Consider the following 14,645-nt stretch of genomic DNA (forward strand, 5'->3'; position numbering starts at 1 on the left):
ACCAATGGTATTGCAGCATGCTGCGGAACTACGCCTTACCTGTCCTGCCTGTCTTTGCTAACCGAGCGACTTAAGACACGTTCAAACTACCTAGTTCGCTTAGGCACGATTCGTAAACGGCATGATTCTGAAGGATAATAGATGCATAGAATTAGACGGCGACACGACGGCCAGCTTAGCTATTCAACGTCTCTATTTAGCATTGAGAGCGGGAGATCTCTCCCTCTCAGACTATATCTGGTAAGTGCTGGAGATCATATGAATGACTTCCCTGCGTCGCTCCGCGTGGGAAGATGCGAAAGTCGACGATGTTAGTGGGGGCGCCCCTTAGATGTGAAACGGTAGCGCCTCTTGATACAGGGGTAATTGGTCATAACAACTTGTCCTGAGCAGCCCTGAGTAACCACAGATCGGACCACGCTTAACTTTGTTTCAATGTTTCAAAGGCCTTCGGACGGCGGACGATAGTACCGAATCCGCCAACCCGCCAATTCAATTTATGTACTGCGATGTATACAGTACAAATGCACAGTATTTTGAATAATTATTACTGTATTTCTGAGCTTACAGGGGCTATAGCGCTGAAGAGCGCTAAAGAGCGCTATAAATTACAGCGTGCTATAGCGCACATTCTCGTTATCACAGCGCCCTTAAATCCTACCTAGGTAATTAATCCTTAAATCAGTTCAAGGGTCAATTGAATAGTCAATTGGACAGTCAATTCAACAGTCAATTGAGCAGTCAATTGAACAGTTATTTCAACAGCTCCTTAATAAGTTCAATGATTACTGTTCAAAGGTCAGCCCCAAGGTGACACGTGACTTAAGACACTCAACGTATGGCACATGACTAGTGTCACGTGACCTCTCTTGCTTTGAATTACCTACTATCCAATACCTTCATACTTACCTTTTATACAACGTATTTTGACCAGGTTTGAACCTAGCTAATTGATTAATCAATTTGATTAAATAATTGATCAATTGAATCGCTTTTAAGTTGCAAATGTTTATTTAGGCCTAGCGAATAGCCAGGTGAAGCTTGCAATTCAATTGAATGAATTAATCCCCTATAAATTATAAGGAGCTACGCGCTATAGCCCCTGTAAGCTCAGAAATACAGTAATAATTATTCAAAATACTGTGCATTTGTACTGTATACATCGCAGTACATAAATTGAATTGGCGGGTTGGCGGATTCGGTACTATCGTCCGCCGTCCTTCGAGCTCCGATAGGTTCGGGTTTCTCTTACCCCTTTCAGAAGTTCGCATTGGTTGGCAATGCGTGACGACCCAGAGCAAGCCACTACCACTATCGTAACCTCCTGCACGCGTGGCTGACGACACCATATATAATAGCAGTAACTAGAAAAAGATTAGACGATGGCGGCTCAGAATGCGGAGTAAGACCGAGTAACGATGGGGTAACAAACCTAGCTCTTCTAAAAAAACCCCAATGGATTACGTACAACATGGCTGTTCTACGAAGAGCATAACCGACACGTAAGAAGAGTCGACTATGCTCTTGGATAAATTTGGCATGCATATTCGGGGGCTACGCGGCTTTGCGATGGCCGCACACTCCGCAAAGTGCTGAGTCGCCGGCGTTCAGATAAACGGTATCTCGACAAGTTGGACCTGTGCACTTCCAGGTATTCGACACCTTGCTAGGATCCAGGACGTGGGAGCAGACGCAACAAATGTGAGCTCCCGGGCCATTGTCGAACGAGCACATGACGCAAACACCCGTGGCCGAATTTGTCGACTGGTTATCACGGACCGAATTCTTGACATTACTCAGCCCTTTTGGATGTTTATTTTCGGCACTTCGCTTTGAGTCTCCATTTGAACCATTCTCGGGATCCTTCCGGTCAACCGGTTGTTGTGCTTGAGGTTCACTTTCCACCAATGTAAAATCATGCTTCTTAGGCCTGTCAGGCTTCCATTTGATGGTACTTTGGAAGAGTTCTCTCAACTCATTCCGTGCATCTTCGTCCTTGGTATTCTCATCCTCGCACACCTTGATCAAGCCGTGACCCTTATTGTCAAAAAGCCGTCGCCCATCGATATCTGTGGCGGTTTCGTCCTCGGTATCGCTAACAGACTCTGAGCCGCTGTCATCTTCTGTCTTGATGTCAATCTCCTCCTTCTTTGTCTCCTCTACTTTCTTCTGCTGGTCAAATCGCGCAAGAGCTGCGGCCGCCCGAAGTTCTCGACCGCGCTTGCTTGCTGCCACACGGGGCTTTCCCTGAGGTTTCTTGCCCTTCTCCAATTCAACTTTTACCTCTTCGTCCTCGCCGAGAGCAACCCCGTTGGCACCGAACTTCTTCAAGATTCGCCGCTCTTTTCTCTCTTTGTAAGTCGGCTGTTTCTTTGCCCTTCGCTTCCGTCCTCTGGAACGATAGGTGCCTCCGCAGAGGTGCTCTGGCAGGTCCTTATCCGAAAGCACTGTGTCCTTCACAAACTCGCCAGTTTCTAAATTCATGCCTTTTCCCCATAGCCCCTCGCCGGTATAGCCGCGGGACCATAAACCTCTCATTTGGTCTGCATAGTTATTTCTGACTGCCCAGAAGGCCTTAGAATGGTTCATCTGCTTGCAATGTGCTAGTCTTGTTGAGCTTGTTAGTATATGAATGTAGGGATGCTTCCACCGGAACATACCTACTCATGCATCATAACCATCTGGACATAGGTGAACGGCAGCCATTGTCCGGTTGAGACCGACTTCAGCACTAATTGTATAACTTCACCTGCATTAAAATTGCGGCCGACAAACTCTCGGTTTGGTTCATATTCTTCTAAGGACGTGACCAAAATATGATTTTCTCTCATTACCGGCACTAACAGAAGTTAAACAATAAATTCGAATATCATTATTTATGATGACTTAGATAATCATCATGGGAATGAGTTGACGCTTACAGCATTGCGCCGCGATCAGTTCCAAGTATTTCTGCCCGGTCTCTTGGTCAGGTCCTGCGAGAGGTTTGATAAATACGATGCGCTCGTTTGGTTGCGATTTCCTCGCATTTAGACGTTCAAATCCGAGAGGCATCGTGACATTGAGTTGGGATTTAAATATTAGAACTGGTCTCAGACCTAAGGTGAATTGCAGGGGAATGAATACAAAAAAGAATGATGCGACGTCCAAATGAGCTTTAGGAGCCGCACCGCGATGACCTCCTGTACTGAGTTCAAGTTTAACGAAGGAAATTCAATTCACGACGATCAAGGTGGGTTGAGACGGCGTGTTCAATTTCCAGTGATAATGAAGTTCAAGAAGTTGTTCAGGTCCAGAACCAGAAATGCGGCGGGTTTGTTATCGGTGTTAGAGGGCAGTTACACTGTACACCCCGCTAATTCACTATCAATTTCAGCAGTCTAGGATTTCCATATGCCCCTTTATTTACTTTCCCGAATTTCCAGGCTTTAGGTATATATGCCTAAGGTACTAGGTGAATATCTGATTATTTGATAATATATATGATGAGTTTATCTATGAACAGATAAATTCTATATTCACCTACGCTGTTCAAAATCTGTAATCCGACGTTATCATCGTCTTCGGCCAACACCACCACCGGCTCCCGAATCACCTTTGTCGGCCAGAGAAACGACTTCACCAATACCGGCAGCTTCCTGCTCATCTTCAAGAGCAGTAATCTCCTCGCGGCAGTCCCACCACTTTTCTTCACTAAGCTCAAATGCCTTTGTCTTAATCTCCTTGATTGTCAGGCTTTCAGGTGGAATGTTCTTCCATCTCAGATTTGTCATCAGGATTTCTTGCCACTCATTCGAGGTACGATTGAAGAAGTCCCTTCTAGACTCGAAAGGCTGCAACAGGTTAGTCATATAGTAGATAATAATGAGAATATAATAACATACCCGTGGATGTGGTAGCCCATCATCGACAGTAGTTGTAACTGTATCAGCTTCCGACATAGCATCCCACGTAGAAGACTCCGCAGTAGTTGTGGTATCAGCTATCGATACCTCGTCTATCTGTTTCTTCTTGCGTTTGCTTGGGGATAGAAGAGCTTCTGGCTCTTCATAGCTCATATCGATATCACCTTCTTCATCCTCCTCGTCATCTTCGTCCTCGTCTTCTTCATCCTCGTCCTCATCTTCGTCGTCGGAGCCCTGTAACAGTGTCAGAATTAGAACAACCGAGTTCCTTCCAAGAGTAATGATATAATGAGAATAGGAAGTACTTACAACCCAAGTATCATCCTCTCTCTTAAATATCTGTTTGCAGCCGTCCATCTTCCCTAGATCAATAGCATATAGATCGTCAAACGTATATTCTCGGTCTTTTGCTTCGTATGTACCACCGTAAATGTACAATACATCGTCTTGGACTGCCAACTGGGCGTTAAATCGCGGATGAGGGAACTCCATAGATACTGGCATATCTCTGACAGGCTTTTCTGGTTCTTCAGGCTCCTGCCCGGCTTTGAGGTCGACTTCCATGTCATCTGCGTCATCTAGAGACGAACCGGCCTGGAGAGCTGCGAGTTGTTTCAGCAACTCTTCTTCATTTGCTTGAGCTCTTCCACGTCTTCCAACCCTCTGCTCCTGTGGTGGAACTTTCTTTTGGGTCCTCGCTTTACGGAGTGCCAATGGAAAGAATCGGTTCCTTTCGATATTCCATGCGTAAAGCTGATTGAAGAACTCACTTTCCATACCTTCTTCACTCTGCTCGACGTCATGCACTCCACCGAAAAGGAGACCACGACCTCTATGGTAGGCCATAGTTGCTCCAGCACGAGAAGGGTTAGGTGTGTTTGCAGGCTTCTTCCGCTTCTCCCATCTCACATTCGGTGGCGTGTTTGGCGGTGAGTCCGCAGCAGGTTGAGTTATCCGCAAGAAAAAGCAATCCTCGTGTACCAATGGTTTCATAATATTCCTTTGGCCTTGAGATGCACCTTTAGCAGATTTATTTGCCGATACCGTTGTCTTCACCCTTGAGTAGCCGCCAAATAGTACGGCGCCTTGCTCGTGAGGGAGAAATGTAAAGGATGACCTGGCGTCAGGTTTCAGTTGTGCTTGTGGAAGTGTAGGACTATGCCAAAAGAAGTTCTAAACACCGATATTAGTATAAACCAGTACGCATAAAGTATGGGAAATAATTAGTTACCTGTGTATCATATAACCATAGATCATTTAGATATTTCGTTTGATTCGAGGTATCTTGGAAGCCTTTAGCTTGATGTTAGTTTGGTGTATCACCACTTGTCATTATTGATATCGTCCGTATCACGTACCACCAAAGAGGATAATATAATTCTTATAATAAGTCATACGATGGCCACTCCTAGCCGGTGGGCTCTTGCCCTTAACTTCTATGCGTGTCCATTCTCGGGAACCAGGTTCAAGTCTCCAGAAATCATTATAATGATAGAATGTGCCCTGTTTGGGACTGTAGAAGTGATAGGGCGTTAGTACAAGGCCTAGCTCGTTGATTGTTTAACACAATGGCATTATATAACGGACCTGCTAAACTCGCCACCAAATAGGAAGACCGAATCTTTCTGGTTTCCCCCTCTACACCACGCATGGCCGGATCGTGGGAGGGGAGCATTTGGCGATGTCACACAATGCCACTCATCTCTGTCTGTATAGTAGATATTAAGATCATTGTAGAAACTTGCAAGGGCTCCATTCCAAGTCTCCCCACCAAATAACAAAAGTTGGTTACTATTGGAAGGAGAGGCTAGAAAGGTAGAGGATGACCGAGCTTTTGGCGGTTCTTCAGAGACAGTCTCCGTGACCTTGACAAACTCTTCCTGGGCTTTCTTATACTCGGCAAGAACCGCATCTAGGTCGACGTCTTCGGCATCGCTCCCATCGAGTTTCGAAGCTTTGGCCTTTTCTTTTTTCTGGGCCTTCTTCTCTTGCTTTTGCTTCTTCTCGGCGAGCTTAGCCTTTTTGCCTGCGTTCGCCTTCTTGTCTTTTGCCATGACGCAATAATCTTACAGGTGTAACCTGCATAGATACCTATGGAGGGTATCCTTAACTTGATTTAGCCTTGTTATTTATTGAAGTATGAGAGAGTCTATAAGAGTTTATATGAGGGAAACTTCATCGAGTGGGACCACTGAAAGCCCCTCCCCCGCACTAGAAAGATCTATTTCCTTAACTGGCGAGTAACCTTTGAGCCTTTGAACTTAAACGTTGGTTGGTACACCAAATCATCCTGGGCAATTTTCATAGGGCAGTTTCGACCCCAAAAAGCCATCGTGGAGAAAGATTGTAACGCCATCAGCGCATTAGCGAAGTTTCGCTTATCAGGAAGTAGTTTAAACTTCGAGGTGAGCGGGAAATCTTCATCTCATCGTGAACCTTTTACAACTACAAAACTACCACAAACTACCAACTACTTGCTGCATACGACCTTGTTAGTTTTTCACCGACCGAAGACTTCTCGGAACCTCCACGCGTCGCACATGATAGCTTTTCAATTAGGCAATTGAATTTTAATTTCACCCACTTTTCTTTTCGCCCTTTTCCCTGCGAAATGGTCCGATATTCAACGCATTTATACTGGTATTTGCATCCACTAAGGGGACGTTAGTGACTCTGTTCGGCCGCGTTCCGTATTAGAAAAAATACCGCGAACTAGCTCCACTCTGCAACATCAAGTTCACTCACGACAGCATCGAAATGTTTTAGCAATAGATTGGCTTGGGTTTCGTCGCTCTCGTTTACTGCTGTCGTGCGTGATTGCCAACTCCAGATCACCTCTAATCAATCGACGTTGGATTTGGGGTTCCAGGTTTCGGCCTATAATCACCCTTTCTATCTGCCTTCTTCGACTTAACTGCAAACATGGCAACCACAGGAATAGAGACCATGGCGACGGAACCCTCGCAAACTCCCATCCGGCAGAAATCAGCTGTAATGCAGTCTGTGGAGGACATCATTTATGGATCCGTAAGCCTTTTCCCAACAAACTACTTCTAGCGCCTTCTAACAACGCCAGATCGCTGGTATCGTGGGTAAATATATCGAATATCCTTTCGACACCGTCAAGGTCAGATTGCAGTCTCAACCTGACCATCTCCCCCTTCGCTATACGGGACCACTTGATTGCTTTCGGCAATCCATTAGAGCCGATGGGTTCCTGGGGCTTTATCGTGGAATAAGCGCGCCGCTTTTCGGAGCAGCCGCCGAGACAAGTAGCCTTTTCTTCTTTGAGCGCATAGGACGTGAGGCGGTATATGCGTCTGGATATTGTTCGCGGGATCGAGTGCTCCCGCTTTCGGCGCTGTGGTTTACGGGCGCATTTTCTGGAGCGTTCACCTCTGTTGTCCTCACCCCCATCGAACTCGTAAAATGCAAGATCCAAGTACCTGCATCGGCCGATGGATCGACGCCAAAAGCTCCGACCGTGACGTCTGTCATTCGCGACGTGTACAAGCATGAAGGCGTAAAGGGCTTCTGGCGTGGACAGATGGGCACATTCTTTCGAGAGTCTGGTGGCTGCGCCGCTTGGTTTGGCTCTAAGGAGACAGTAACCAAGATGTTTTACCTTCTCAACGAGAAGAATGCCAAATCGCAACTGGAAAAGGATGCGTTAGCGACGGAAGCTTTGCCATTGTGGCAACAAGCCGTAGCTGGCGCCTCTGCTGGCATGTCATACAATTTTTTGTTCTTCCCGGCTGATACCATCAAGTCTCGCATGCAGACTTCACCTGTTGGCGGCTCCGGTCAAAATACAACCTTTTGGCAAGAGGGAAAGGCTCTGTGGAATCAACGTGGAATCAAGGGTCTCTATCGTGGATGCGGAATCACAGTGCTTCGGTCAGCGCCCAGCTCGGCCTTTATCTTCATCGTTTTTGACGGCCTAAAGCGGTACCTACCGATGTGAACGGCATTCGTCGTGATGGTTTTTGGATGAGATACCAAGATGCGCTGACTTAGGATAGAAGGAAATAAACGGATTAAGCGGGGGCATTGGCGTTGACATCTCATTTATTCCTGACTTTATATTTGAGTTGCTATAGATCTACTGAGTTATGATTGTGGTATCTCATGTGCTGCTCTTTAGCTAAGTGAGTAGTGATGTTCTTATGGGAAGTCATGAGGATGGCGAGAATTTATCCTTGCGGCAGCCTCAACTTTCGATCGCTTATACCCAAAGCTAGGAAACTTTTGGAACGCATCGAACGCGACTCAAAATTAGCGTTGACTCATGACTTTTTGGCTAATTTGGCTTCGGAAATATCCCAGTTATTCAGATATCCCACTCCGCCTGTCAGGTACGTCGCAAACGCAAGCCAGGCCATGTGTGGTACTTGACACCAACCCGCCAGGTTGTCGACTGAAAAGTACAAATACGTCAGGTACCCATTGAGACCGGTAAGTAGCACAATATTAGCTGCCGCAAGATCCACTCGACGCATCCCAAAGAACAGGGGCATCCACAGCATATTCATACCCAGCTGTACTGTATACAGGGCTCCCATCTGGTCTGGCGAGGCAAGGGCAGATGGGGCCGCGGTCACAGCGCGGTGAGATGCGTAGCCCATCAACCCATAAAGAAGCGTCCAGACGGGACCGAAGACTTGGGCTGGTGGACTCAATGGCGGTTGCTTGAACGCACGATACGTGGTCTGTGACTTCTTGACTGTTGCTCCGTGTTAGGAATATATGCTTACAAGGTGAGAGTACTGAGAACAACAGGCAAACATACCCCCAGAACTGAGACCTGCCGTTGTGCCCAATGCAATTGGTAACAAGATCGAGGCTGCCGGGTTCGCGAATACATTATATGGGATTGAGATGAGAGAAGGGATAGAGGTAGTCATTTTGAGGGATGAGCTGCCCGTGGTAACGCACTCGTGGGCTTGGGGGAATTCTGATTCGAAATGCCGCGGTTTCAGACAATATCCATGGATGTTGAATAGTTAGAATTCGATATCTGTTAAAATGAACACCTACACACTTAAGAATGGAGGTTTGAGTTGGTGACGTAGGTCAATCTCTAAAATCGACTGTGGGGCGATCCAGCGCCGAAACTAAGATTTCACCATCAGCTATTCCCTAGACCGTCACTAACCCCCTTGCAATTATTTGCAAGATGAGAGGCTTTACAGACTATCATCCATATTGGAACGCATATAATAGTTATTTTTATTGATACCTCTGCTTGTACATGATCATTATAAACGCACTGCCCCTGCATATAGACTCAACTATACATAGACAGGTATACAATCATACTTTGTTTCATTCGTAATCCCTTGACCTTTTTTTTGAAAGGCTTTTGTGACTATAGTTTCAATACCTGATATAAGTGGTTTCTCAGCGCACAACCGTAAGAGTTAAATATCCCCGACGAGACATGTTCAGCAGCGTGGTGTTGGATAGGGGGTATCAGGTGACCACTTATACATGCTTCTTATATGTAGTATGACTATATACCAAGCGTTTTTAACTGAGTTGAACCAATCAAGCCTTTTAATAGCAGTTAAACATGAGTTATGACAATAAAAATAGATATTCAACAGATCTATGTCGGTTAATTATTCCGGTATTTGAAAAGTTCTTGTACAACTCATCGATATAAGCATAATTCTGATTAGAGACATGGCTCCGCTAACTACAGAACCAACCTTGAACGGCCCCAGATCGCCCTAAGACCCGTGTGGAACTAGTGACCAATTCGGAATCATAGATGCCGAGTGAACAGCCACTGTAATGTTTGTTTGCAGGCTGGTACTTACTTGGTAGCCGAAACTTACTCTCTTCCAACTTTCTCATCACTCCTACAAAACACCAACAGTGGATATCCTGGATATTACATTGGGACATCGCGCCCTCTAGGAGCATCTGCCATCATCTTTCCAGTTCGTCTATCCTATTTTCCCCAAATCTTCCTTATATTCCTTATATCCCTTATTTTCGAATGTCCATTCAAGCACCTGTTCCCCGTCTCTCCTCTTCCTCTTCACGACCGCTCCCTTCCAGATCTTCCAGATATTCCAGATATTCCAGATCCTCACCGATCTCATCTCCCTATACCTCTACCTATACCTATTAATCTACCACCCGCTTTTCATATCAATAGTACCCTCTCACAAAAGCCACAAAGCCGTGACAATGACAAACTTTTTATATCTTCCTTGCCACTTTCGGTTTGCTTATTGCAGAGCTCACGCTCTTACCCATGCTCAGCTTCTCAATTTGGCTTGCCAATAACATCACATCAACCCTCACTCTTGCTATACTTGCCTTCTATTCTTCTTCTCATTGCTCTTCCCAAACATTGTCAAGATGGTTTCTCTAACAGCAATCGCCTTACCAAACAATAGGCAACGAATTTATTCGCAAGCAATCGGCAATACCTCATATCGTGTGTCGTCCAACCGCCTTCGATCCCTACATATACGCCACTACGATCGCATTTAATCTACTAGCGCTAGATTTTCCAAATAATTAGCTCTGCGACATAAGAAAGCCGACCGATTAACGCGTCCGATGTGCGCTGTGTCATCATAAATAGGCAATATGGACTCATACTCGTATCGCGATGCCTCTGGCCGCTCTCCTCCCGATCGTGGTTGGAGCAGCCGTGACGACCGCGGCAAAGACGAGACTCGCGACAGTTTCTATCGCGGCCGCTCGCCTGGTGCGTTTCATACCATCTCTTTCGACTTGCCTCGTCTTTATGCTACGTTACCTGTTAGATGGGCCCTTTCTGGGGTTTCCCTACTCTCGTTTTATGTTCGCTACTTATGGTGGCAGTCTTATTCAACTTGGCTTATGGACGTCGACTAACTATGATAGGCCATGACCGAAGTCGACGCAATCGATCGCGTTCCCCTCCACCTGTCGATAGATACGAGCCGAGAGGCCGTGGTAGAGACGACTACGCTGGGACTCGCGATCGAGACGATCGACGACGTATCAATTCACCCCCGGCGAATATTGATCGCTACGTTCCTGGTCAGAGCGGTGGCAATCCAGCACCCCAGCCTACTGTTAACCCCTTGACTGATCCGGTCAAGTTGCCTTTCCAAGTTGGATTCTCGTATTTTGGCGAATGGTGGAGAACCAATGAGAAGATCAAGGAGGAGAAAGAGCGCGTACGTACTGGTCGTAGACGTGAGCCTGAGCGACCACGTGGTAGAGAAACTCAAGAAGATCGGGACAAGGAGAAGGCGAAAATCCAAGCTGCATATGATGCATATAAGGAAGAGCTTCAAGCAAAGATGGCGAGGACTTTTGTCGCCGAACACAAGAAAGAGCAATGGTTTCGTGAGCGTTATGTTCCTGAAGTCCGGGACGCCTTGCGTAAGCAGATGAACGAATTCCGCCGTGGCGCATACAGCCAATGGGAGCAGGATTTAGAATCTGGCACATTTGACGAGTTTTCTCTTGAAGGAATCCCCAAGAGCGAAAGTAATGGCCTTGGCGGAGTAGTCGAAAAGGAAGAAGGTGAGGCAACGGCTGCCAATGAAGTCCTAGGAGTTGGCGATCTAGTTCCTGCAAACGGTAGTGATCTCCGAGATGAGAATTTGTATCAGCCTACTCTTCTGATCAAAACCATCGCGCCGCACGTCAGTCGCCAAAATTTGGAGTCTTTCTGTAAAGAACACCTTGGCGAGGAAGAAGGCGGTTTCAAATGGCTGTCATTAAGCGACCCTAATCCTAGTAAGCGATATCACCGTATGGGATGGGTCATGCTACATCCTTCGTCTGAGACGGCAGCGCCTGTTGAACGTGCGGACCCAAAGGACGATGATGAGATGGATGATGCCAAAGCCGAATCACCCGTCGCAACATCTACCGCTGATAAGGCTCTTGAAGCTATCAATGGAAAAACAGTGAAGGACGAGGTGCGAGGCGACTTTGTATGCCATGTCGGCGTCCACAACCCACCGAGCAACCCGCGTAAGAAGGCGTTATGGGATCTTTTCTCCGCGCCTGAGAGAATTGAAAAAGATCTCAGTCTCGCTCAACGTCTTGTTAATAAATTTGAGGAGGATTTTGGTTCCGACTTCAACGCTACTCTCAAGATTGAAGAAAGAGTAGAGACTTTACGAAGTGCTGGAAGTCTCCAACCGGCGATCCCCGTGGCAACACCAACGTCGGCAAAGAAGTCTAAGAAGGAGCGAAATCTTGATTTTGACGACGCGATGGACGAGGGAGAAGAAGGCGAAATGGGCGAGTCTGACGAAGAAGGCGCCGTTGACGATGAGGTTGACGATGAAGACCTATTAGTAAAGAAGAAGCAGCTCGACCTCATGATCGAGTATCTTCGCAGAGTCTTCAACTTTTGTTTCTTCTGCGTTTTTGAGAGCGATTCCATTCATGAGTTGACGAGAAAATGTCCTGGAGGCCATCTTCGCCGACCTCGCAGTACTCTGTCGTCTGCTGCCAAGAATGTTGCTCGCGCCAGCGCTAGCGGAGATCCTTTCCCATCGAAGAAGCCGAAGGAGGCCAAAGAAGAGGAAGAAGGCGAAATGCCTGAGCCGGACCGCAAGTTCCGCAACGCCTCCAAATCTGAGCAGCAACTGGAGCGAGCTTACAAGTGGGTCAAGACTTTTGAGGATAAGATTATGCAACTCCTCGAGCCCGAGTCAGTGGACGTTCGAAAACTTGGTGGTAAACCAACTGAGGACGCACTCAATGACGAGTTATCCAAGTTTGTGAAGCAAGAAGACGAACACAAATGGAGATGTAAGGTTCCCGAGTGCACAAAACTCTTCAAGGAGGATCACTTCTGGAAGAAGCATGTCGAAAAACGCCACACCGATTGGCTTGACAGTATGAAGCAAGAGGTAATTGTCTACTACCCAACAATCGGTGAATACGGCTAATAATGAATATAGTTCGATCTTATCAACGCATACGTGCTAGATCCCGCACATATTGCGCCCTCTAGAACAGATGCCAATAGTAATGGCCATTTCCCACCTTCTAATGGTCAGACCCAGCAAGGCACGCCACGTGGATTCAACCTCCAGAATTTCACGATGAACAATATGGTCCCGCCATTCCCTGGTTTTCCGGGTATTCCGCCGATGCCTACTCTTTTTGCTGGCGGTCACGGTGTGCAAGCCGCCGGCTGGAACGCCGGGGGTGAGGAACGCGGAACCGGTCCTATTCGCCGCGGCGGCGCCAACTCCGGACGCTTCCAGAACCGCTCCGGACCTTACGATCGCCGCCAACAGCAGGGACGTTGGGGCCAGGATGGTCAGGGCGCAGGACGTGGACGAGGAGGTGCTGGTCGATGGGGCGACGGAGCCGCTGGCGGAGCAGCGGTCGGCCCACGCGAAGCAGTCCAGGGCCGTAGCCTAAAGAGCTATGAAGATTTAGACCACGTCGCAGGTGGCGGCGGCGGCGAGTTAAATTACTAAAAAAATTTATGCTCTCCAGGTTTCTCTACACTCACGGTTCAATTTTCCCTAAAGATTTCAGACCCACATACAGGTTGTCAGGTCATGACACACGGGCCATGAGAGGGATATCGCGATTGTACCATATCACTGCATTGCATTGACTTTGCCTCCTTAAGGCACTTTCGGAAATCTTGAGGGCTACGGTCTCTAGCTAGTTACTCTTTCAGGTCTCTTGCGCGTTTGACGGCTGATTACTTCTGCTTGTACAATACCTACCAAAAAATGACTTAATGGAATTTGAATTCTCTGACTTTCGTCCCTTCTCAGATCCTCATTTTAACAAGTGATAGCATGATTACGTTTGCCAAGTTAAGCTAGGCGTATATTACATAGTTCGGCACACGTCGCCCGACAGAACGGGCAGGAACGCTAACCTAACACCGTACATGCATGCGAGCTGCGGAATATCGACTACGACGATGTAACGGCGTCTGCGAACTCAACAGGGTTTCCTTCGGAGCCGAGAGTTCCCCCCTTTTTTTTTCTAAGATCGCCTTAGTCCTAGTCCTGCTTACATGTCCTTAGGATTATGTCTAGATACATATAGGTATAGATGAGTCGGCGATCTTCTCACCGTCGGTATTATAAGCCATTTTATAGGGGTTGGAAGGAAGGAAAGGGATACAGAGTTGCTCATGCAGAAGTCGCGGAAAGGAAAATGGATAAACCTTGGCGCTGACAAGACGCAACGCAACGCAGGCGCAGCGGCGGCGGCGGATGATGGTGGTGGTGGTGGTGGTGTAGTATGGAACTTCAGTTCGGGTGTAGTATATAGCGGTATGGCGGTGTACAGCCCGCGCATCTACGGCGAACTCTACCGTAGCGGCAGTGGGTACTCTTGTCTCAGTTATCGGCGAGCGGAGGAACCTTACTGGTTTTGGAATATGTGGATGTAGGCACGGGCAACGTACGTGCGTTGATCGGGGTTATATAAGGCAGAGCTATATAATATTGCTAGTCTATGCAGTTAGGTTCGTGATGTTATGAGTTCGCCGAGAATGCTGCGGGAATCTACACTTCCAACCGTTTGGGACGGGCCGGTAGGCAGCATGCGATAAATCAAATATAATCACATTATTTCTAAAGTTGTGTGACATCCGTACGGGTGGTAAGTGTACGCATAAACTGTCCAATATATATGAGAAATCTGCATGACATACACTCTATGCGGGCTTCTGATAAAAAAGGGGAGATGAATGGGTTAGGTATGCCCATTAGGTTGCCGACACAGCACGCT

The 14,645-nt window shown here is 47.2% G+C and overlaps 5 protein-coding genes across 5 annotated transcripts; 2 read left to right on the plus strand and 3 right to left on the minus strand.

The window, feature by feature from the left end:
• Nucleotides 1–1,001: 1,001 nt before the first annotated feature.
• Nucleotides 1,002–3,380, minus strand: F4807DRAFT_425273 (WLM-domain-containing protein). The gene is made up of 4 exons (XM_047997949.1): nt 2,922–3,380; nt 2,665–2,839; nt 1,433–2,608; nt 1,002–1,364 (listed from the first exon to the last, which is right to left on the minus strand). Exons 1-3 carry the CDS (start codon nt 3,052–3,054, stop codon nt 1,555–1,557), a joined length of 1,362 nt encoding a protein of 453 aa, XP_047854514.1. The 5' UTR covers nt 3,055–3,380; the 3' UTR covers nt 1,002–1,364; nt 1,433–1,554.
• On the minus strand, nt 3,381–6,086 carry F4807DRAFT_425276 (galactose oxidase). Its single transcript, XM_047997950.1, has 6 exons — nt 5,493–6,086; nt 5,264–5,418; nt 5,137–5,198; nt 4,215–5,078; nt 3,885–4,139; nt 3,381–3,833 (listed from the first exon to the last, which is right to left on the minus strand). The coding sequence occupies exons 1-6, from the start codon at nt 5,957–5,959 to the stop codon at nt 3,555–3,557; spliced, it is 2,082 nt and encodes a 693-aa protein (XP_047854515.1). The 5' UTR covers nt 5,960–6,086; the 3' UTR covers nt 3,381–3,554.
• A 591-nt stretch (nt 6,087–6,677) lies between these two features.
• Nucleotides 6,678–8,030, plus strand: F4807DRAFT_81246 (mitochondrial carrier). The gene is made up of 2 exons (XM_048003517.1): nt 6,678–6,932; nt 6,982–8,030. The coding sequence occupies exons 1-2, from the start codon at nt 6,828–6,830 to the stop codon at nt 7,867–7,869; spliced, it is 993 nt and encodes a 330-aa protein (XP_047854516.1). The 5' UTR covers nt 6,678–6,827; the 3' UTR covers nt 7,870–8,030.
• Nucleotides 8,031–8,191: 161 nt separating this feature from the next.
• On the minus strand, nt 8,192–8,809 carry F4807DRAFT_460285 (TspO/MBR-related protein; the record flags this gene model as incomplete). Its single annotated transcript, XM_048001504.1, has 2 exons — nt 8,192–8,628; nt 8,695–8,809. 2 exons carry the CDS (start codon nt 8,807–8,809, stop codon nt 8,192–8,194), a joined length of 552 nt encoding a protein of 183 aa, XP_047854517.1.
• A 1,596-nt stretch (nt 8,810–10,405) lies between these two features.
• Nucleotides 10,406–13,705, plus strand: F4807DRAFT_81292 (uncharacterized protein). The gene is made up of 3 exons (XM_048003519.1): nt 10,406–10,632; nt 10,791–12,787; nt 12,839–13,705. The coding sequence occupies exons 1-3, from the start codon at nt 10,512–10,514 to the stop codon at nt 13,364–13,366; spliced, it is 2,646 nt and encodes an 881-aa protein (XP_047854518.1). The 5' UTR covers nt 10,406–10,511; the 3' UTR covers nt 13,367–13,705.
• The last annotated feature ends 940 nt before the right edge of the window (nt 13,706–14,645 follow it).

Source organism: Annulohypoxylon truncatum (genome assembly GCF_022578515.1).
Source record: "Annulohypoxylon truncatum strain CBS 140777 unplaced genomic scaffold F4807scaffold_15, whole genome shotgun sequence".
Taxonomy (NCBI): Eukaryota; Fungi; Ascomycota; class Sordariomycetes; order Xylariales; family Hypoxylaceae; genus Annulohypoxylon; species Annulohypoxylon truncatum.